General features: G+C 31.8%; 1 protein-coding gene across 6 annotated transcripts in view; it reads left to right on the plus strand.

Moving 5' to 3' along the window:
* LOC130451832 (latrophilin Cirl) overlaps positions 1–22,513 on the plus strand; it is a 365,678-nt gene that overhangs the window by 306,702 nt on the left and 36,463 nt on the right. For 5 of the 6 annotated variants that reach the window (XM_056791133.1, XM_056791132.1, XM_056791135.1 and 2 more), the window contains one exon: positions 9,381–9,487. In XM_056791133.1, coding sequence (XP_056647111.1) covers positions 9,381–9,487 — 107 coding nt within the window. Of the gene's footprint in view, positions 1–9,380; positions 9,488–10,266; positions 10,374–22,513 lie in introns of all 6 variants that reach the window. The other variant, XM_056791139.1, reaches the window with a different exon arrangement.

Raw genomic sequence — 22,513 nt, forward strand, 5'->3', positions numbered from 1 at the left:
ATTTTTAAATGAAGTCAATAGTCTAAAACTATTTACATAAAATCCACTTTTACAAGCTATCATTATGTTTGCAAAAAACAAACATAAGAGATTTAAAAAAAATCTCAAAGGGCCGGAATATGTAAGCAAAAGTGCCGTATCCGTCCCACGAGCCGGCTTTTGCCCACCCCTGCCATAGCGTATCTTTAGTGAGTTACAAGTAAATCCAAGTCTTTTCAGTTATAAATTGATTCGTAATTGTTGGATAAATTCGTGAATATTTATTGGATCACTTATTATAAGCTTTGTTTTGCTTTGATTTTATAATTTTCCCAATTTTCTAAAAATTTCTTGTGTAAAGATAATATGTTCTCATATATCTCTATTTTGTTAGTATTTACTATCGCAAATGAAATTTGCTCTGAAATAATTCTGTTATGTCATGCCATTCAAAACAATATCAGTTTACTAATCTACAAAGTAGATACGTGAGTTTTAAGGTTTCAACATATCATTACAGCATTGCGAATTGATATGATTGTTTAATAATGCTAGTAAATTTTGGTCCTGGGGGCTTTTAAGCTGTAATTAATTCTGTTAATCTCTCTTGATTGTATTTAAATTCAAAATACCTTGACATATTGTGTAATTAAATATTGATGTATTTAGTCACGAGTTTTTTTGAATTGGGATTTAATAACGCCTCTTCATCATTGACGTAGAAACGGGCAACCAAATGTAATAGACAGAATCCGTTGACGATTTTTTATTAGTATGAAAAGGGTTGAACTAAGATTTGAAAATGAGTGAAAAAAGAACGATTTGAAATTAACAAATAATTTGTGCACGAAGCCATCTCAAATAATTATCAATAATGATTTTTCCTTTAAAATAAAACATGTCTACAGTAACGATGTTTCAGGTTTGTAAGATGGATTGCAATAAAGTTTTGTACATTTATGTACATAGAGTCAGTTCAGGCCTTTCTCCTTTTTAAAGAAATTGTCGAAATTGTTTTTGTTGGTAATTTGGCTTTACTCTACTTATACGCAGAGTAATAGTCATAGTCATTTATATTGTTTATTTTCTCGATTTTGCCATTTTGTATGTATACCCAGAAGGTGTTTTGCTATATTACAATAAACCTACGAAATAACGAAAATAGTTTTTACATTTGGTGAATATATTATTTATCACTTTTAACACCCTACCCAAGAAGTTAAATGCAAAACGTTGTAATGAATACCGCCTTATAAATCTTATGTATCACGTGTTAAAGGCATTTTTGAGGATCATACACACCCGTATATGGAGAAGATTGGATGCTAACATTGGCGAAACTGAGTTTGGATTTAGGAAACGGCTTACGAAAGGACTTTTGACAATGTGAAGCATGATATCCTGATTAGCTTATTAAAGAAACTGGGACTCGATAGTAGAGACATCACTATAATTAAACAACTATATTGGAATCAAGCGGCCCAGATAAAGTGCGATAACCGATTCTAGGAAAAAATCAAAATTATGAGAGGTGTAAGACAGGGATGCGTTCTTTCCCCGCTCCTGTTTAATATATATTCAGAGGCAACTTTTCAGGAGGCTTTGGAAGACATTGAAATTGGAATTAAAATTAATGGGAAAATTTTGAACAATATTAGGTATGCTGATGACACTGTAATACTAGCCCATACCATTCAAGATATTCAACAGCTATTAAACAGAGTAAATACCTATCAGTGGAAATTACGGACTTGAAATGAACCGCAGTTAAACGAAATTCATGGTAATATCCAAAACTAGTATTAATAATGTGTCGGTGTCAATTAATAACCAATCCATAGAGAGAGTCCACCGTTTTAAGTATTTGGGAAGCTGGCTGAATGACGAGTGGGACCCAGATGAGGAAATTAAGACAAGAATAGAGATAACCAGGAACACGTTTTTTAAATTAAATTCGGTTCTCACAAGTAATGACCTTATCCTGAGGACACGCTGGAGAATAACACAATGCTAACACTACCCTATTTTATGGTGTTGAGAGCTGGACTTTGAAGGTCTCCAGCATGCGTAAGGTGGAAGCTTTTGAAATGTGGCTCTTTATACGGATCTTTAAAATACCATGGACGGATCGGGTGACCAACGACGAGATGCTAAAACGAATAAACAGCATGAACAGCTTCCTACTATGGCCACATTATTAGAAATCAAAAATATGCCTTGTTATAGCTGATCATGGAAGGGAAGATAGAAGGCAGGCCTGGGTAGAAAAAGATTGTCATGGTTGAAAAACCTTCGAAATTTGTTCCATGTACGTGATGCCGTAAATCTAATACGCATGACTGAAGATCGTGAGGAATTCTAAAGAATGATTGCCAACCTTCATTAGAATGAAGCAGGCACCGGAAGAAGAAGAATATATTATTGTACAAGGAGTTTGTTTTGATTAAAATTAGAAATTTACCATTTATGTAGCCAACTAATGGGTCGTTTCTTTAACTAAATTCAGACATAACAGTTTCTAGACTTTTGTGTCCCTAACAATAGTGACAAAAACGTGAAGTTGGGATTGGATTTTGTACAAAATGATTGTACAGTTTTCATCGTAATTTCCGTTGTATCTATATATTTTGTTCGTTTCTCCAATTTTGTTATTTGATCTAAAAAAATAAATTTGTCGATGTCAACAATATAGGAATTTGTTTGTAAGTTGATTCCATCATTTCATTGAAATAACTCTCCGCCGAACCACTTCAGTAGTAGGAAAGATGTGAGACACCTCTGGCTTCGATAATCTCTCTCGGCATTCCATACTTGTACGGCCACGGAGAAGTTTAGTAAGTCACTTAAGGAACTTGATTTTTTTCTCTTTTCACAGTTTTTTCTTTCAAACACGAGGTTGTCTGCTATTTATGGCTCTCAAATATAAACTATATGCCGCATTTTGTTCAAACTATGACAGGAATCAAATGACAGATGCTTTTTGACAATAATAGTACTATTTTTTATTTGACAGTGTGTTCAGTACTACAGTTACGTCATCTGCGAACATTTTCTTTGATTACTTCAACTTAAATTTATGGTGAGTGTGGAATATCAACAAGAAAAAAAGAGAGAGAAATTCGTTGTGATATTTTGGGCGACCAAAGTAATTTTTGTTTGTGGAATGATCCTGAAAGTGAAAATTTGCCTCTGCAGAGCTGGAGTTGGGGTGATTTTTTGGTGCAGGAAAATTTAAATAGAATGAAATACATCAAAATAAAACTATCGGGGGGTATTGACTAGGTAGAAGAGGGGTACAGATACGGTTATATTATTCCCAGTCGCTAGTCATTTGGCTAATGAACGAGTTGAATCAAGTTACGCCGACAGGGATATATAACCAAGTATGTTTTCAATTTTAAATGCAGTTTAAACTGATTTCCATAGAATATTTATAATGCATCCCTGTTTGCCTTCTGTAAAGTCTGAGAATATCCACGAGATTTTGTAAAAGAATATTCGTTATTCCCTCTCTCAAAAGATGCACATATAAAAATTATGTCCCCATCTTATAGTAATGTGTTTAAAAGAAAAAAGTTAGAAATGAAATGATTTCCTTTCCAGACTCTGCACGTAGTTTCTCTGCGAAACTAAATAATAGGAAATTATCGGAATAATGGCCATTTTATTGAAGCCGATTTTACTTGCTTCTACTTCTAATAAAGTCGACTTTAATAATAGAATTATCGGAACATGGGCGCATTCGACACATAGCTGATATTTATAATCTGAAATTTTGTCTTTTTTAAAAAGGGGAGGTAGATAATTTTTTATTTTTTTTTTCACTTGATGAATTATGAGGGTTAACTATGGAGTTAACTCATAGCGAAAACGAAATCTTTTGGATTTGGTTATCATATATAAATAAAAAATGAAAAAAAAACCAAACTATACAGCAAAAACCGGGAATTTATTATTGATTATGAATTAAAACCAATATTCTTTTTCAAAAAACAAATATAGGCAACTAGCCATCGAGTGAAAAAATGAAGAACCATAAATCCTGTTTTAATAAAGTTAATGCCTTCCTTTTCTAAAAGACGGCACTAACTTTAAAGATTTTATTAAAATCGCTGTTCCGATATTTCCCTAATTATTCTGTTTGCTTTAATTCAAAAGCGACTTGCCCGACATAAAATGTTGATAACGTAGTCTTTTACAAAATATGAATTTTAGACGTTTTAATAAATCCATATGATTTTCGAATTGATCGTACTCCAGCTTTATTGATATTTGTATATACATATGTATATCCGAATCAAATCTCTTTGCCGTGAATTCATCTTGACATCGTATATGTTACCGTTTTTCTAACGCATTCCTCCTAGTTGTAATATTTCCTGAAATAATTTTGCTTACATCGAGCATGACAAAATGGATTTTCCTCCATAAATCGTCCTCGTTTACCATTTCAGTTTTCATTGTCAAATTTTGCTGTGGCAGCAGGGAGTTATATAAAAATCATTTTCGATTCCGATTTTTTGCATAAAATATGCTGTTGCATTTACCAAGATTTGATTTTGAATTTTTAGTACGAATGAGATTCTCAAATACGAACATCAAGGGTTAATTTTTAGGTTAAATCATAATATCTAAGTAAATTATGATTTAGACAACGTATCTTATTAAATAAATAGATTGTAAGAGAAATATATGAAGAGATCAACTATTCATATACATATTAAAACACAATGACTAAACCAATATTGGAATAGAATTATTCATTCAATATACTTTTATGGAAAAGTTGTTTAATGACATCAAGGGTTCCATAAATAAGACAATTTACTTTTGGTTGGTCGGTTAGCAAAAACACTTATTTTGTCATCTGTAAAGAGAGTGAACAATTCAGACAAGGGGGGATTTATCGATATATTGATTCACTGATTACCGAAAATGAACCCTTGGGAATATATATAAAAATAGGAATGTTAAACCGTATTGATAACAGTCCAAGAACAAGGATTCGGTGACATGAATAAGAATGCAACTATTAAATACTTTACTGAAAAATCGTGTGTCTCTACTAAGAAATTTCGGTTAGAATTTGTGGAATGGATAGTTCAACACAACAAATGAATGTCGATTTTTCAAACCAAATAATTTTCAGCAATAAGGCATATTTTGAAAAAGATACTGTGTTGCATTTATTATAATCTTGCTCTAGTTCTGGGATACTCAAAAATATGTTCTCACTGCACGAACTAGTCGTGTTAATAGCTTATGGTATTAAAAAATAAACTCGCGATTATGGAATGTACCATGAAATGTTTTTAATGACATCTATTCTTACGAGACTAAATTTGATCTGGAGTGTTACAGAGTGTTGTTTTAGGAAAGTTTTTTGAGACTAAATGAAATCAAAAGATAAAGTAAGACATTTGATCTGTTGTGGTTAAGTTCCATGTTCCAAGTTAAAAGCGATGGTAAGATAATTGTCGAAACATGGAGAATTTACATATAATTTTTCATGTGTTGTTCAATTTTAAATCATAATCTTTGCTCTAGGATTGTTAATGCTAGGAATAATTGTTTATATTTTTGATAATCCACCGTTGTATCAACATAGGGTACAAAGATCGACTATTAATTTTTCAGAATGGTTTCATTGATTTTTTATTGCAATTATCATTTTTGCACATTTAATTTCTATTTATGAGACTTTTAAGTCATTTTCTTCTATTTACTCCTTCCTACTTGGGGTTTTATTGTGATTATTTCACTAAATTCATGAATCTTTTCATATTTTATATTTGCTGTAATTATTATATTCTATATTCAAAACACTTTCTGCACCATATCTTTTTAATTTTTTCCCTATCTGAATTAAAACAAATCAAACAATTCCATCACCTTCAAAAAAAGTTTATTTGTTAATTATACATTCCCAAAAAAAGTAATGAAAGTTCTGTTTTGACAAAAACAGAAAAAAATAGTTGGAAAAATTTAAGCAACTAGAAAGTTGATATATAACTTTTCTGCTATTTTTGAGGCTACGACAAATATCAGTTGGTTGCCTATGTTCATATGAACTTTGTTCTGAATAAATAACAGCATGGAACATCAAATTCAGAATAATTTTTGTTCTTCGTATGCCTATACTCCATATATAATTTCTAGTTCATTTATTAGTATACAAAAGTTTATATCACAATTTAAATTTAATTATCTCTTCAAAATATATCACATTATTTATAATTTCGATTATATGGAAACAGAAATGTCTGGTACGGTCAAAAGCTATCTGACACAAGATACGACTTTTATTCATTTAACAGCACGTTTCGTTTTATTATGAATCACTTTTGGGTAGTTAGTACAAATATTTCTTGCCAGCCTTTCTTTCGTACATTTTCATTCTTGTATTTCTAATAGTTAGGTATAAGTCCATAATTTTAGAAGTACAAACGTTACTACGTTTTAGCCTGATAGTATTACATTGATCGTATTGAGACTAGATAGTCCATAAATGAAATTAAATATTTACTTGCTAAATACCCAGTTAAAAAAATGAATTTCAAATATATATTTCAACGTTTATATACTCACAATCAGAGATATAGAATATACTTGTAATAGATTATTGAGCTGTCAGAGTTTGACATTCTACCGATGCGCATTCTTAGGGCCCCTAATGAAGATTGAACTAACTTTGAGCTATAAGTAATGACACCTCCACCTTAAACTCCAACGGTGCAATGTAGATGCCGCTTAACAAGAAATAAGGGTTGCAACGTTCGTGTCGTCTCTTTCTCACCCTCACCCGACCAACATGTAGAACCAGTATTCACCACTAAAAGCGATAGTGCTGCTTTCCTGATTCCACACCGAGCTACTACTGCCTTTGTCTATGAGAAGCTATAGCTTAAAGATAATAACATGAGATGGCAATCTTGACCCTCTGTTATCCTTCTTACTAGTCCCGTATCTGAGGCACTTCATTTGTCGTACAAATGAAATTAAAATTTTTGTAACCCCCAATTTACTACATAAACAAAAAGATACAGATAGAGTTTTGATGAAAATAGAGTATTTTTGCCTTGGAGCATTAGTATTTTGTTTTAAATACTCACAATTTTAAGTGATGACAGTCTCATTTCGTTTTGTTCACTAATACGTAGACGTATGAAATCCCATCTACAACTCTTAGATTAGAATATTATAGTTTTATTTGTAACTGAAACTATAAACATTGATGAAATTTTCGAAAAACAAATAAAAAAACGGCTTGCTAATTATATATTTCTCTTAAACTTCATTTACCATCGACTGTAGTATATAATAAGTAGAACAAAGAATACTAAAAATTTATTTAAAAAGAATCAGGTTACAATCTGATCTGTATCATTGAGGATCTGGAAATAAAATGTTAGAAGCCACGAAGGAAGTTTAAAGTGGCCCCTTGGTCTCAAATAAACGATATCGTTACTAAATGCAATAACAGCAGAGGTTTTATTATATCATTTACGACCATATAAAACTTTCAAGGCAGAATGAAGAATAAAAATTTCAATAAAGTGCAACCAACGATTACCTATAATTTGACATTTATTGTTGGAAATTTTCTAGGACTTCGTTGCCAATTACAATTAACTAGCGTGCTATTTTTCGCCTGAAAGGATATAGGAAAACAATATACATTTTTGTTAAACTAAACTAAATTGGCGGGCTCCTATTACGTCAGCTCTCATAAAAATATACAACTAATAAATACAAAAACAACTTTCGTGATAAACGTCCACTAACAATATACTGTCCAATTTCCATATATACTTTCAATATATACTTGTATGTATATCATTACAACCTTCGATAAGCTATAAATAAAAGACAAGTTCATATAAAACAATAATTTTATTGCCACACTTACGGTTACTTTTCGACATAATCAACATCAACATCTCTCAACTCGTTGAACCAGGTCATATACAGATTTCGTCTTTGGTCCAGTTCATCTTGCATTGTAGAAAACGAATCACACTTCGCAATTCACACTTGGCGAGAGCATAATAATGACGGACATGTTTACGTAGCTGTAACACAACGCCACCTGACGCCTGAATGTCAACAATGACGGCATGTGTAGTGCGAAAGCTTCGCAGTCGTCTACAGCATATGCCCGCGTATCGTCTGCATGGAGCTATCGGAGGTTTAAAAAAAAGATGGCCCTCGGTTATCCAATAACAAATAATGAAATTAGAATTAAAAATATTATTTTGCAATATGTCATTATTTATCAGTTTTCCATGTAAAAATCGATTAATGCAAACGATGTAAAAGAGAAATTAATGAGTGTTAGCAATAATATCTTATTTTTCACATTTACATTACATAGTAATTGTGGGGCAGAATTTTAAATGCAACCAATTATAATGAATATAGCATACATACCACATAAATCACTGGTGATGAATCTTGGTTTCATTATGAAACGTTGAAAGATAGATTGTCAAATTAAATAAAAATGCTGATAATAATCCTCTACGTAGTATATCTGGTTGAACGAACCGAATACATCCAATGGAAACTTATAACCATAGCTTTAGATAATAATGATAATTAACATCCACAGATGGCATATCTTCCATCATCATATTTAACGTAGTATTCTCAATTCCATCTTCAATTAGGGATGAATTTGGTAATTCCAAATTATTATATTCGCCGACAAACTCTTCCATAGTCAATCACTATCAGAAACTTAATGAAATTAGCGAGATTTTAATGACTTGGAGACAGACCAGTATCAATTACCTCCAAAAAAGTTGTAGACAACAAATTACTATAAGCTTTAGAAAATTAGTAGAAGACATATCGTGAAATAAGAAAAAATAGACTAAAATTTTAACTGAATGGAAATGCCTTTAGGTATCTACAACTAACCTATGTGTGTTTAAAAAACCACGTTACTACGAAAATTGGGTTTTGTCAAGTAACTAGGTTTATCCAGATTTAATGATCTGTCTCAATTATATAAAATACTTGAATTATCTGAATTTTCAAGTAATTATCATTATTTTTCTTTCAACATGTCGAATAATTCTGCTGAGTTAGTAAAATTCGTTGACGATGCTCATCAACTTAGTCTAGCTGCCAGTTGTGTTTCCAATTCTCCATTCACTCACGTTTCCACTACTTGAGAATTTTTTCAATTCTATCAACGCGGGCGAATACTTTTTTTAACACTTTAAAGACGGGTTAGTCTCAGTATATACTTAAAACAACATTATATTTAAAATATGCTTTGTGTGTTGGGGATATGTGCTTTGTGTTTTAATAAAGCTTCTGTGTCAATAACCAAATTGAAGCTGACTGTGAACCATTGCTGTTTACACATCAAATACGAAAGAATTTATTTTCAGATGTTCTAATAAACAGAATTGTACAGTAGAAGTGAACAACGAGACTTTTGGCGACCCATGTCCAGGGACTAGTAAATACATTGAAATGCAGTATAATTGCATGCAGGGTAAATATCCGTTCACAATTCTTGAATTTTCAGGGAATCAGCTGTACTCCGATGTAAGGAGTTGTTCTAGTCGCATGAATATTCTATCGAAACGAATGGTATCAGGTCAGTCATAAATGTACCAATCTCAAATGAATTTTTGGTAGTGACCACTACCAAGAATTATGTTCAACGAAATTTGCCCTAGTAAAAAAAATGTGACATAATTTAGTTTTTTACTGTACATGTATTGATTCAATTGGAAGGAGTTAATATTGAATATGATTATTTTATTCAGCAATTTTCAATAAATTTTTATTTTGTTTTATGATTCTTACAGGAAGTGGAAAGCGATGGTTTTACTAAAAATTTTAATCCAAATTATTACCTAGCTATTTTTTAAATAAATTCATTTTATCAGCAAATATCTATACCTATAAGAAGATTAGAGCTCACATTTCGACATACAAATGATTTGTTTGATTTACTACAAATTTTAATAATTCTGTTTATCATTTTTTGTAAATTGGTTCAATCATAGGTACAGATATTTAAAAAAATTCTGGTAGATGAATTCTATTGAAGAATTTTTCTATCCATTTACAAAAACCATTTGATAATAACAAAAGGACATATAATGTGGTATATATTTATGACCTTTAGATAAAATTATTTCCCCAAAGGTTCTCCCCACATATTTTTTTATTGTACTACATAAAACATTCAATATTGGCAGTATAAAAAGGTACAAGTGAAATTGTAATGAAAAAAATTTTGAAAAATGTCGGAATATTCTACAGGTGTACCCACAATCAAAACTGTAGCATTCCGGCTAGCACCAGCATGTTCGGTGATCCTTGTGCTGGAACACACAAGTATCTCGAAGCTCATTATCAGTGTTTACCAGGTAAGTGTAATATTCAATAAATTATTAAATTATGGGACATTTCATTGAAAAATTCAATTTTGGAAAGAAAAAATTCCTATAATAATATATATATATATATAATTTTTACAAAATTAATTATTGTAATAAATATTACAGTCCTTCTATAATTTTCTCTACACTAATTTTTATGTAGAGATGTTTAATTTTCTCACCGTCTATGACCATGAAAATATCTAAAAGTGAAAACCGAAAACATTAGCTCAAATGCTTAATTAGTGGAACTATAAAAGGTCAGTCAAAGTTCACACTCGTTGAGTTGAAAATTGATTTGGTTTTAATTAAATAAATTAATCAATAAATAATAAAATAGATGAATAAGAAAAGTAAATACATAATAGAATTTTAGTATACAATGAAATTACTAAATTGATACTAAATCTTCCTGTTTGTTCTTCAACATTTATTATTATTTCTTGCAAATCCATGATCCAAAACAATATATTTTCTTTATTTTTTTGGTGGCAAATGTTTTGCCAGTTTTCAATTGTCATTTGTTAAAATTTTTTTCTTCTATCGGCTGCTGCACATCAGCTATTTCGATGTCATCAAGATATCTTACATATAGTGGTTTATGCTTATAATTAAGCTTTTAAAGCACTGGTTCTACCAAATTTCTGCAAAATATCTGTAATAAAAAATTGGTCAAAATAATTAAAAAATACCCGCATTACCTGAAGAAAATTTGAAATTTACCCCACTTGTAGATAAAACCTCACTTATAGCAAGAAAAGTATTTCCCAATAATAACTTCCAACTTTAATAAATAACTAATCAACAATAAAACCAAAATAGAATAAATAAACAATCTAAAACATATTTTGACTACTATAAGTTAATTTCTCCTAGACACGTGCCAAGTCGATCTTTACACTCCTAAATCTGATAACTTACCCCTAACAGCAAACAAAACTATATTTGGTAAATAGAAAAAATCTTTAGTGCCCCTTTCTTCAATAGTATTGCATTATCCAAACTCAGATTGATTCCTCGTCAATGACAATTTCTTAAAAAAGACAAATGGCAGCGGAATCCACTTCTAATGCTTATACACCATTAACAAAAACCAAATTCTTTCGTAGTTACTTAACTTCATTCTATTAATTATAGCTACCTTCCCTAATAACAATTTCCGAAAAGTCCACTCCCAATACACTCTTCTTGCACCACAAAGTAAATTCCTTCTCGTAAGCTTAAAAATCAAAATCAATAGAAAATCATGGCAAATATGAGTGAAAAAGAGCCCAGGAAGCTATCGAGAGATCAGGAAGTCCCTGTTTTGATCGTTTGAAAAAAAGAACGGTTTTTGTTTAAGTGAATATTTTTAGCAGAAGAATTTTTGTAGACCTATTATGCACATAACGCATTTGGACTAATATTGAAACTAAGTATTGAAACCGTACTAACAAAATTTTTTAAAATCGTATGTTGTTTGTACTTATTTATGTCCTCGCATTTCTCAGTGATGCTGTATTTGAAGTTTTCAATAAGAAGAATAACTCTAACCTTTTTATTTAACTCAATTCTCAAAAATCATATAAGATTATATATTCACATAAATAAAAACGATCGTAGTACGACAGCGGACCTTCACGATATTAAATCAATTTTCTTTGAAGTTTCCAAAATAATAAGGAAACATCATTGACAGGCAATAACGAATAATTAACGTCTAGGAAAATTTGAATATTTCTAGAACCAAATAAGCATTAACAAAAGAAATTAATAAAAGAAGTAAAAAGTACGTAAGCTCTCTTTATACAATGAGGTTTAACTAACAAGTATAGGCGGGATTTGTTGTTATTGGTAGTGCTTAAAAATGTATTGAAAGTGTAGTCGCCACAAAATATTTTTTTTTTTTTTTCGATAATTATTGTCGTGGTTGGTACAAACTTTGCGTCATAGTAGGTAAGAAAATTTAATATCTCCATCATTTATCCTTATCTATCTATCCTCATTTATCCTTTCAATTGACCATGTTTACAACTCTGTTTTGAGTTGTATAAATAAATGTGTTTTTTTTTTTATTTATGAAATCTAGTTTCAATGTGAAATGCAGAAATTTAGCAATATGGAAGTCACGGAAACTATAGCGTTTTTCTGCATTTAGTAATTGATAAATACAAGAACAACAGTTTTTAATAACTTTAGTTGTTGTTGACATTTATTTCAAACCTCATTATTTATATATTTTGTAGATTTTAAATTTCGCCACCTTGATAAAAACGATTTTTTGGAATTGAGTTTGTTATAAGAATTTTTTCCCACAACTAAGGGACATATATTTTATTAACACGTCAAATCACAAGTTAACTAACCGAATATTTTTTACCCACACGAAAATACAATAAATAAACAATTCATCCAATAAAAGTTGGCATTTATATCTAATCGTAATATTGAATTGCATCACCTAACAGAAAAATATCAATACGAAAACATTTTAAATAATTTTTTGGAATTAACTTGTTCTTAGAAGTTGTCCCACAACTATGGAACATCTTTTAAACATTCTATTAATAGATCATCATTAACAAAATTTTGTTTGCAATTGTATCATCTCGCTAAATCACAAGTCAACTAACTGAATATATTTTATTCACATAAAAATATTATAAATAAATAATTCATCCAATAGAAATTAACATTTATATCAAATCGTAATACTGAATTTCATCATCTAACAGAACACTATCAATTCGTAAACATTTTTTGGGATTAACTTTGTTCTATGAATTGTTTCTCCACAACGATGGGACTTACTTCCGACATTTTCCGAATGGATTGCCATGGATAATATTCTGTATGAAATTTTAACTACATCTTCAAATCACATGTCCACTAACTGAATACATTTCATCTCTACAGAAATATTCAAGAAATAAATAAGTCATCTAATAAGAACTGGGAATTTTAAAAGGTGTGATAATCACACCCTCTCATCTAAATAGCAGGCTTCGGATTTGGTCATACCCGATCTCGCCAACACTTTTATAAAAGTGATTATTTTTATTACAGGACATTTATCCCTCAAAGAAAGAACTACAGAAATAACGAATGTGTCACCTCAAACATCAAAGGTAGAAACGGGTTCTATAGAAGACTCTGTTACTGCCAGCAACTAAGCGGAGAATATATTGACATTTATTTTAATGCAATTAAAATTGAATACATGTATGTAATTTCGTAGAATAAATAATTCATAATTTCCAAATTTTATGCTGTAATATTCAAAATTTAGTGTTATAATTAGTTGAAGTAAGCTCATTAAAGAATTCTGAAAAATAAATAAATAAGTTTTCTTCCATTGAATATGTAAATAATCGCCTAAGAATTTATTTTTGTTGTTAACGACTGCAGATTAAACCACAAAAATTTCAGTATTGAGTTAATAAGTTATTAAATTTAGTATCTACAATATTATAACTAGGGTAGAGGTTATTAGTCTTTTTCTTGTAACTTGGCCTTTACCTATATGACTAGACAGCTATTGAATATTCTAAACTGTGTTAACCTACCATAATATTCGAGAGAGTTACAAATTGGCTTTAAAAGCAGATTTCTGTAAAATCTTTGATTTATGGAATAAATAATGTGAAACCCCGGTTTGTTACAAATTGTCCTAATTTTATACTTTCGAGATCCCCTCGTTTTTTGGCTCTAGAAAATCGAAAAACGTCCAATTTCGATGACTTTTTTTTAAATCTTCGTTTTTACGGCGGATTTATGAAAAATAATGGAGGAATATAGAAAATAAAACTTATATCGGTTAGGTTAGGTTAGGTTAGGTTAGGCTAAAAATTCAGAACAAATGTTCACATTTGGTCTGCTTTTGTTACTCAGCAAAAATCTAGTGAAGGAAGGAAAGGCAACAGAAAACGATGACGTTTTCGTGAATTACAATTTATGATCAAATTAAGTATCTAGTATGGGGAAGCCTGGAGAAGTTGTAAAGGTATGAAATTCAGACACCTACGATGGTCATGTTTACTAATGAGATGAGGCTATAATGGACTGAGACTACATTAGACTTTCTGTTTACTAACAAGTAAGCTCGGTGAAGATGATACTGGGGTTGAACAGTGGAAAATAGATCGATCACTTGTCGTATTGTTAAAATTTCAATTTTCGAATATTCGAGAGAAAATCAAAATGAGTACAAATGCAGCCCAGGACAGGAGAAAGTAAAGGCTACCAAAAGTTAACATCGATAGGAGAACATCAAAATTTTGACTGAAGCTTTAAACCTCGATTTCTGTAAAATCCTTGATTTTTAGAATACATAATGTGAATATTCGATGTACTACAATATTATCTCTTGTGAATATTAAAAATAAAAAAGGAAGAGATCCAGTTTATTTTTATATCAAATCCGCGAATCGTGTTTGATTATCAGCGTCTTGCCTGGGGCTGGGATCTGCTCTTCAAGTTTCTTTAATTGACCAAACTTCTTCCGAAAGACGGTTGCTAATCTAAGTTCTTGATACGAGCATAGATGTTGCAGGCCAGCGGGTAATTTTCCGTCAGAGTGAACAAATCTTGTAGTTTTTATGTAGTAACTTGATGTCTAACTTTGCCGTTACCTCCGTACGCTCTCATGAATTCTACGAAAGCACGATTAGGGTCTTCTTGCAACTGGCTTACTTCCTCCTGTAGGTCATGGTCTCTTTCGAAAGGCGCTAACCGATTTTGGTGGACTACTTTCGATTTTCGATTGGAGATCTTGCCTATGCATCGATCTTTTTCTTGATCTGGTACTGGTACGCATGGTTTCGCTTCTTACAGGTATCTTCCTGTACAGCTGCCAACACCGTGTTACTCTCATATGGATGAAGGAATACTTCTTCACAGCCCACTGTTTCTGAAGTTCAAATGGAAACCATGAAGATTCATTACGTCGATTCCCAGAATCACATCTTCTTCAATATCAGCTACGTTAACTTATGCATAAACTTCTCTGTTCCAATTCCCAATTGGATTTGTGTTCCTTTATGAAAGTTGGCACTTTCACCTATGGCGGTCCGTGGTCGAACCCTGGTTGGTAGTAGCTTTTTCTTGGAGCTTATCATATCGGGTCTTATGATGGTTTTAGTTGCTCCAGTGTATACCAACAGAGTATATCTCTTCCCATTCACTTCTCTATCCACATATACACTGTCAATATGATATCTGAGAGAAGCTATCAGTATGAGAGGTTCTTTAGAACGATCCTGGGTCGGTTCTGCCCCATCATAGCCGATCTGTTCTAGTTTTTCTGCGCCTGTGGTTCTTCATTTGAGGGAGAACTCCGTACACGCCCTAGCTCTACTCTATTCCACATCAAATCTTCCTTGGCTTCTACTCAACCATACCTTTGATCATGTTGACGATCTGGTTAAGTTTGCTTTCATCAACTTCATGTATGGTTCTGACCTTGTTATTTGAAGTCATCGTGGCTGCTTCATATTCAAGAGCAGCAGTGAGGGCATCTACTAAGGGTTTCGGATGGGTTAATCGAAACGTCCTCTGCATATCATGGTCGCGCAGGCCATCTATGAATGCCTGGATGCCCATCATGTTCTCTGGTGCTGATGGATAAGCGAATCGGACAAGTCGGGCAATGTCTACCTCGTAATCTTGCAGAGTTTCATTACGCTTCTCTCTTCGGTTCTTTAGTAGCGATTGATACAGGTGTTCTAGATGTTCGTGAACATATCGCATCTCTAACCTTTTCTTCAGCTGTTGGAAATCATTATTTTCTTCGAGTTTCTTCTTCACTCTATAGACTGTTTACGTAATTGGTCCAAGACGTCCTACTCTTCTTACCGGATGTTTCCAACTCCGATTCTCCAGTACGGCTTTTAGTTCCATCACTTTCAGGTCACCAAGACACTTAGCTTTTTTTATGTCACTATTTATTTACAATACCCACACTTCACACCATAACACACAACACATAACTACCTTATAAAATTTATTTAAATTCTTCGGTTACTTTTCTATGTCGTTCCGTTCACTATCACTATTTAATATAAACTTGACTAAACTGCGCTAAACAAACTCGTTTATATATCCAAATGAAGTTCTCAAAAATTCTAGAAAATAAAGAAACAAAACAATAAATAAATAAACCTTCCTAGAAATTTGTTCAAAAAAATAACGTAAACAAGTTGCCTGCTATGATAAAAATTTATAGAAAAACAAACATCAAACGAATTCCTGGTATATCAAACGTACCACGCATTCGCCATTTCGCATTTCTAATGCTCATGTTTGGATTGTTCCAATATTACTTGTTATTGGTTTCAACAATTCAAGGATTCATGTTACTGAGAGTTTTTGGTACGACTCTTTATGGAAGTTGGTTTTGTTGTATTATTTTTATTTTTGAATATATTTTAAGTAGTTCTATTACCGCATATAAATAGTTTCGGCCGAATTATAACAGAATGTCCGGAAAAGTGGACTATTAGATTAAAACCGATTCTACATTTTTTAAAACACAAAAATTGCTTTTTTTAAATTGTTTTAGCTGATAAATTTCAATTATATTAAAAAATTTGATCATGCATGTGTAAAACGTGAAAATATTGTAGATGGTAATCAATACTAAAAGTGCAAAAAAATAACAAAAATCAATTCAGTAGGCTAGTAGCAAGTTTTTCACTTTGGATTTTTTACATATTCACAACGTTTCAATTCTGTCCTTATATATCTTCATAATTCCAACTGGCGCGCCATGGCATATAAGTTTTTGTTTAAGAATATCCTCAATTGTGTTTCTCAATAGCGAGATTATGAATATCCCACCACTGAAAAATAAAAAAATATATGAAGACACGATGTAGGTGATCTATTGATTAATATAATAACGCAAATTGTCAATGTTAAGTTATATTTTGATACAGACCGAAGTAAGTCGAAACATAAAATTTTTACATGTTATTCTAAACTAATTTTCATGAAAAAGAGACCTTAAATCAAGACAAACTATAAAGGAAAAAAAAACTACTACATTCAATATCTGACACAACGATAAAATAGAAAACTAGTTTCTTTACTTTGGTCAAATCCCGAAAACAGTTCAACTTCTTGAACTGAAAACTATTGTGTTTCGTCATTTTTTCTTGTAAGAAATTTCAGGTGCAGTGCAATAACAAACCTACAAAAGTTGAAACTTCACATAAGCGAACCGAAAACTGACTCTTTCTCTTGTCGTTTTTTGATGGTTGTTGGTTTATCCTGTGATGAAATAAAGAGAAGATAGATAACTTTTTAATAATTCAGGTAATGCAAAATGGAACAAAATTCAATGAAGAATACTTTGAGGGTGCATTAACAAAATGTCAAAATGTCAAAAACATCATCTACTGCTAAATTAATTTAAATATTGGATATACTTGCCGTCATTCACAAATTCACTGATTCTTTAATGGAATTAATGCTGATCTCAATTTCAGTGAGAAAAATACTTGGAAGTACTTCTCAATATTGTCACGTATACTTGAAATGATTTAATTTTCCCGGCAAAGTAATGTTTTGACAACAATTTATATTTCATATTTACGTTAGAGGGCGGTGCGGTTGTGGGGTGAGCAAGTAGGCCATATCGTCATGCTCTCCCTAAGATTATTGAAATCCGATGTCCTTAGAGAAGCTAATCAAACACCTTGGCATCTCTTAACATCACTAGGTAAATTGTTAGATTTGCTTAAGTGTTTGAACCTCGCACGTGAGAGCGCTGAATTATCACCGATGTTGTCGTCTAGAGTTTCTTCGTTCTTCGCGCACCAGCAGCATTCCACATCGTCAGTGATGCCTATAACATAGAGATTACGTCTTAGATGACCGTTTCTTGTTAGAAGGCCAGTCACTAGTTGAATTTTGTGCTTATTAAAGTGGAGCAGTTGATTGGTAAGAAAGACAGAAGGTTCATTTATATGTGCCTTTATTTGTCTCATCTCAGGTGTTTCCCTCCATTTTCGCAATGTTTGTTTTTCTAGTAGACTACACAGAGATGAAATAGATACACTTTTAGTTGCACCAACGACGAGTTCTAGACTCATGGTGGTTTTGCTAATCCAGCCTCGTGGTTGCCCTTACTGCCCGAGTGACCGGGCACCCAAACTATTTGAACGTTGCAACCATTACCCGCTAATTCATGGACTTTAGAACAAAACTAGAACAAACCGTTTAAGTCGTTAGAACTTGTACACCACTTCTGCTGTCTGAGCAGATTGAGATTACCGTGTTTCTATTACGTCAATTCAGTATCGACCGTCCACTTTTCGTCACAGCAAATACTTCGTCTTGAAAAACGGTAGCATATTCCCCAAGCGTGAGAATTGAAAAGTCTGTCAATGATGTGTGCCTTCAAACCTTAGTTATTAAGGGCCACAGGCGCCATTTGGTCACTAATCCTCAAATTTTCACATGGCCATTTACTTCAGCCTCTAATTCATGGAGGATATATAGTCTATGTGTCCACAACAGTTTTTGTATTTTCGAAAATACTCTATATAATCCGGGATATTCGCTTATGGCACAAATATGTTTTGAACAGATATATATCTACCTCTGTTAAGATTCAATCAAATTTAAAATACTTTACCACCAAATTTAAAATCTCAACGATTTTAAATTATAAATTTTCTATTTTATAAATAATTCAAGGAAAATTAGTACCCACTTGAAAGTTTTCATTTAATTTTATTTAAAGAGATTGTCAAAAAACTTAATTACTCATATATATATATATATATATATATATATATATATATATATATAAAAAAAATATCCCGATACCTTAACGCTTGGAATTACAAAAAAAGGGATCGTTTTCACTAAAATTGTAGCACGTAGAAGACTGGTCTAAATTGTTGTGTTCCTACGCACCGAAAATATTTAAATTAGTTTTGCGTGAAGTATTGGACTGTGATTTCTTCTCCAACACAATACCGTTTCGAATTGCAAATAATAGCTCTCTGACTTTAGTTATTTCATATTTAATTCGACAAAGGACTATACAAAATGAACGCTTTTATACTATATTTATGTTAATGTCTATATCGGCTGTAAAAATGAATTTATTCAAAAGTAAAACGTACCGAAAGCCTCATAACTGTGTTTAGGTCAGGCACTTACTAGTAATAATACGTGTGATACCTACACGTTGAAGGAAAAGCCCCATAAACTATTTAAATTATTCAAATTGCTTTAAATAAAATATAATTGAGAATTATGCGTGCGTCTTGAAAAGTTTTTTATCTTGACATTTGATATTGATTATAGTATTAAATTCTTTGTACGATAGTATATTTTATATCGTTATTATGAGCAGTTCAAACATTACGTGAAACAATAGCGCAAATATTTATAATTTCCTTGTTTGTTGATGAAACAATTTAAACACTGGATACTAACTGCATCTGGGTCATTTTGACCTCTTTTCCCGTACTCGAACGTTTGGTGATAAGTTTGTGAACAAAAATAGAGCAAGAATAAATTTAATTTAAAAATCGAATAACACTTTCATAGTACTGTTAGGTAATACAAGTGAGTGGTAATTACGAAATCACATTTAATGAGTACGCTGGAAAATTCGTTACAAGGCCCACAGTATATATGTTATAGTCAAATGTCGAAACTCCAACAGACCTAGGTTTGACTTGACAATCCCCAGGTCCGACTTAGTCTTAAAGCATAAAAATGGTGTTTTTAGGCCGTTAAATAAAGAATTCAAAGATAAATCTAAGAGAGACTAATTTTGTCAGGTAAACCTCGATTTCATTAAATTGGGATTTTTCATTACAATGGCATTTTATGTGGAAATTTAGAATAGTTTGCACTCATTTCTCTTGAAAGACATCTAAACTTTGGGCAAGTCTTTGAAATTAAGAAAATTCTCCATGTATTCTTTTATTAAATTCTTCGAAAAAATGGTATTTTTTGTTCCGGGTTTCATCCATATTCTATATAAAACCCTTAACTTTTTTATTTTGAACGATACCCAAAACATCGAACTTTATTTTGGCTCTGTTGATACTGGCAATAAGTGAGATTACAGTTTTACAATGGCGATTGGAGGAAGTTGATTGTTTCATGCCATTAGTATAAGCTTGAAGATCGTCAATTGTTTTTTTTTATTCATCGGAACACTGCAGATACGCACAAACAAGTTGAATTGCAGTATGAATGGAAGTTAGGAACATCTAGGTTTGACTAAAAATACTTCGGTTGAAGGCAAAATTGGAATGTAATTGAAGGTTTGCCCAAAGGCTTTAGCCAAACTTGAATCGATAAAATGAAGCTCGTACGTTTGAACAGTATATCTCATTAAGCATAAAGCCCTATCCAAACTCTCTACACGGGGAAACGCGAGTGTGAGAGTGAAGACTGTGTGCTCTCGTCCTCTCGCCTTCCCTCGCCTCGCCTTTCTGTCAGTTTTTCGGGGTCGAAGAACGTGAGGATGAAAATAAACTAAATGACGCATTGGATCGGATAAGTGAATGATTAAATATAGAATAACTTGAGAGTGTGAATTGTTAGTACTCCTGCCGCCAAGACTCGTATGTAGAGTCTCCCCGTGAAAGTCTGGATCTGCCATAAAATATATTATGTTCATAATCAGTATATGCAGTGGGAAATACCGCTAATCCATTGCAATATTTTGCAGCGGACTTTCTATTGAAGACGAAATCGAAAATACCTAAAAATAATGCTATATTGGAGTCGAAAATTGACGTAACTATGATTTGTATTCTTACTTTTGTTATAAAATTATCTATATTAATTTTTTTTTTTTTCATTAACATTTGTAGCCTATAGCAAACTTCCGTTAAATAGGTGATAAAGATATTATTGATATGAGTATTTTCGTCTGTTTCCAAGTTTTTTTTATTATATTTATTACTTTAGAATAGTTAATTAATTCAGCAGGCTTTACTTCAAGATTGACTACTACCAGTGTCAGTTTGAAATATCGAAGTGTAAGTTCTGACAAATTATCTTATTATGTAAATGACTGTAAAATGTATTTATAATTATAATGAAAGAGCTACTGCAAAGCGTTATTCAAAGTTTTATCCAAATGGACGGTAACTGGAAACAAACTTTTTAAATTTAAATAAGTTTGACAAAAAGTAACATTTGACCAATCTATTGTAAGTTTTTGGGAATATAGGGTAGAACAATAGCTTTTCGACATTACTGACCACTCTACGGGAAAAAATTAAACAGAAAAGTCGCGGAAAGCTATCCAAAGGTGTTTTGTTTTTGTAAGTCAACGCCCCTGCACACAAATCTTATGTTTCCATGCAAAACATTCGTTATTTAGGGTTTGAATGACTAGAACACCCCCCTTATTCACCAGATTTGGCTCCGTCCGACTATCATCTCTTTTTTCAACTGAAAAAAAGTTTAAAAGGTCGTAAATTTTTTTCCGACGAGGAGGTAATAAAAGCTGTGGAGGTCTGATTTGCAGAGCAAGAAACATTTTTTCTGAAAGGTCTAGAGACGTTGCAGGTTCGCTGTAATAAATGTATCCAATTAAGAGGAGAATATGTTGAGTAATAAAATATTTTGACATTGAAATTTTGTTTGGTTCCTTAGTAAGGGGTAAGTAGGGTAAGAATTTTTAAATATACCCTCGTACTTCCCTACGCCAGTTTTATTTTTTGGTTTTTCTGTTCAATCAGTTGAGTTTATATCAAAAATACTACGAGACGAAACCCAGCAGTGACGTAACAAATAAAAATATCTCATTCCAAAATTTAAACATCAAATTCGTTAGCGTATTGTTTGTGTTGGTCATTTAGTTGATTCGTTTATATTATTGTCGACACTCTTTTATATAAACATCATTTTTCAAATAAAACATCAATTGCTCTGCTTCACTGGTTTCAACGTGATGGAATAACTAAAACTGTACAATTCGTTTTGGAAATGTTCTCTAAATTTTTACTTTGTGTGGCTGATTTTGAGGTTATCATTATTGTTTCTTGTATTATCATTGCATTGCGCAAATAATAGGACGTTTCATTAATCAATAAATAGTTCATACGAAACAATCAACAAGTATTCAAAACAGATATTTTGCAAAATATAGTTAACTATAAAGTTAG

The sequence above is a fragment of the Diorhabda sublineata genome, chromosome X (genome assembly GCF_026230105.1).
Source record: "Diorhabda sublineata isolate icDioSubl1.1 chromosome X, icDioSubl1.1, whole genome shotgun sequence".
Taxonomy (NCBI): domain Eukaryota; kingdom Metazoa; phylum Arthropoda; class Insecta; order Coleoptera; family Chrysomelidae; genus Diorhabda; species Diorhabda sublineata.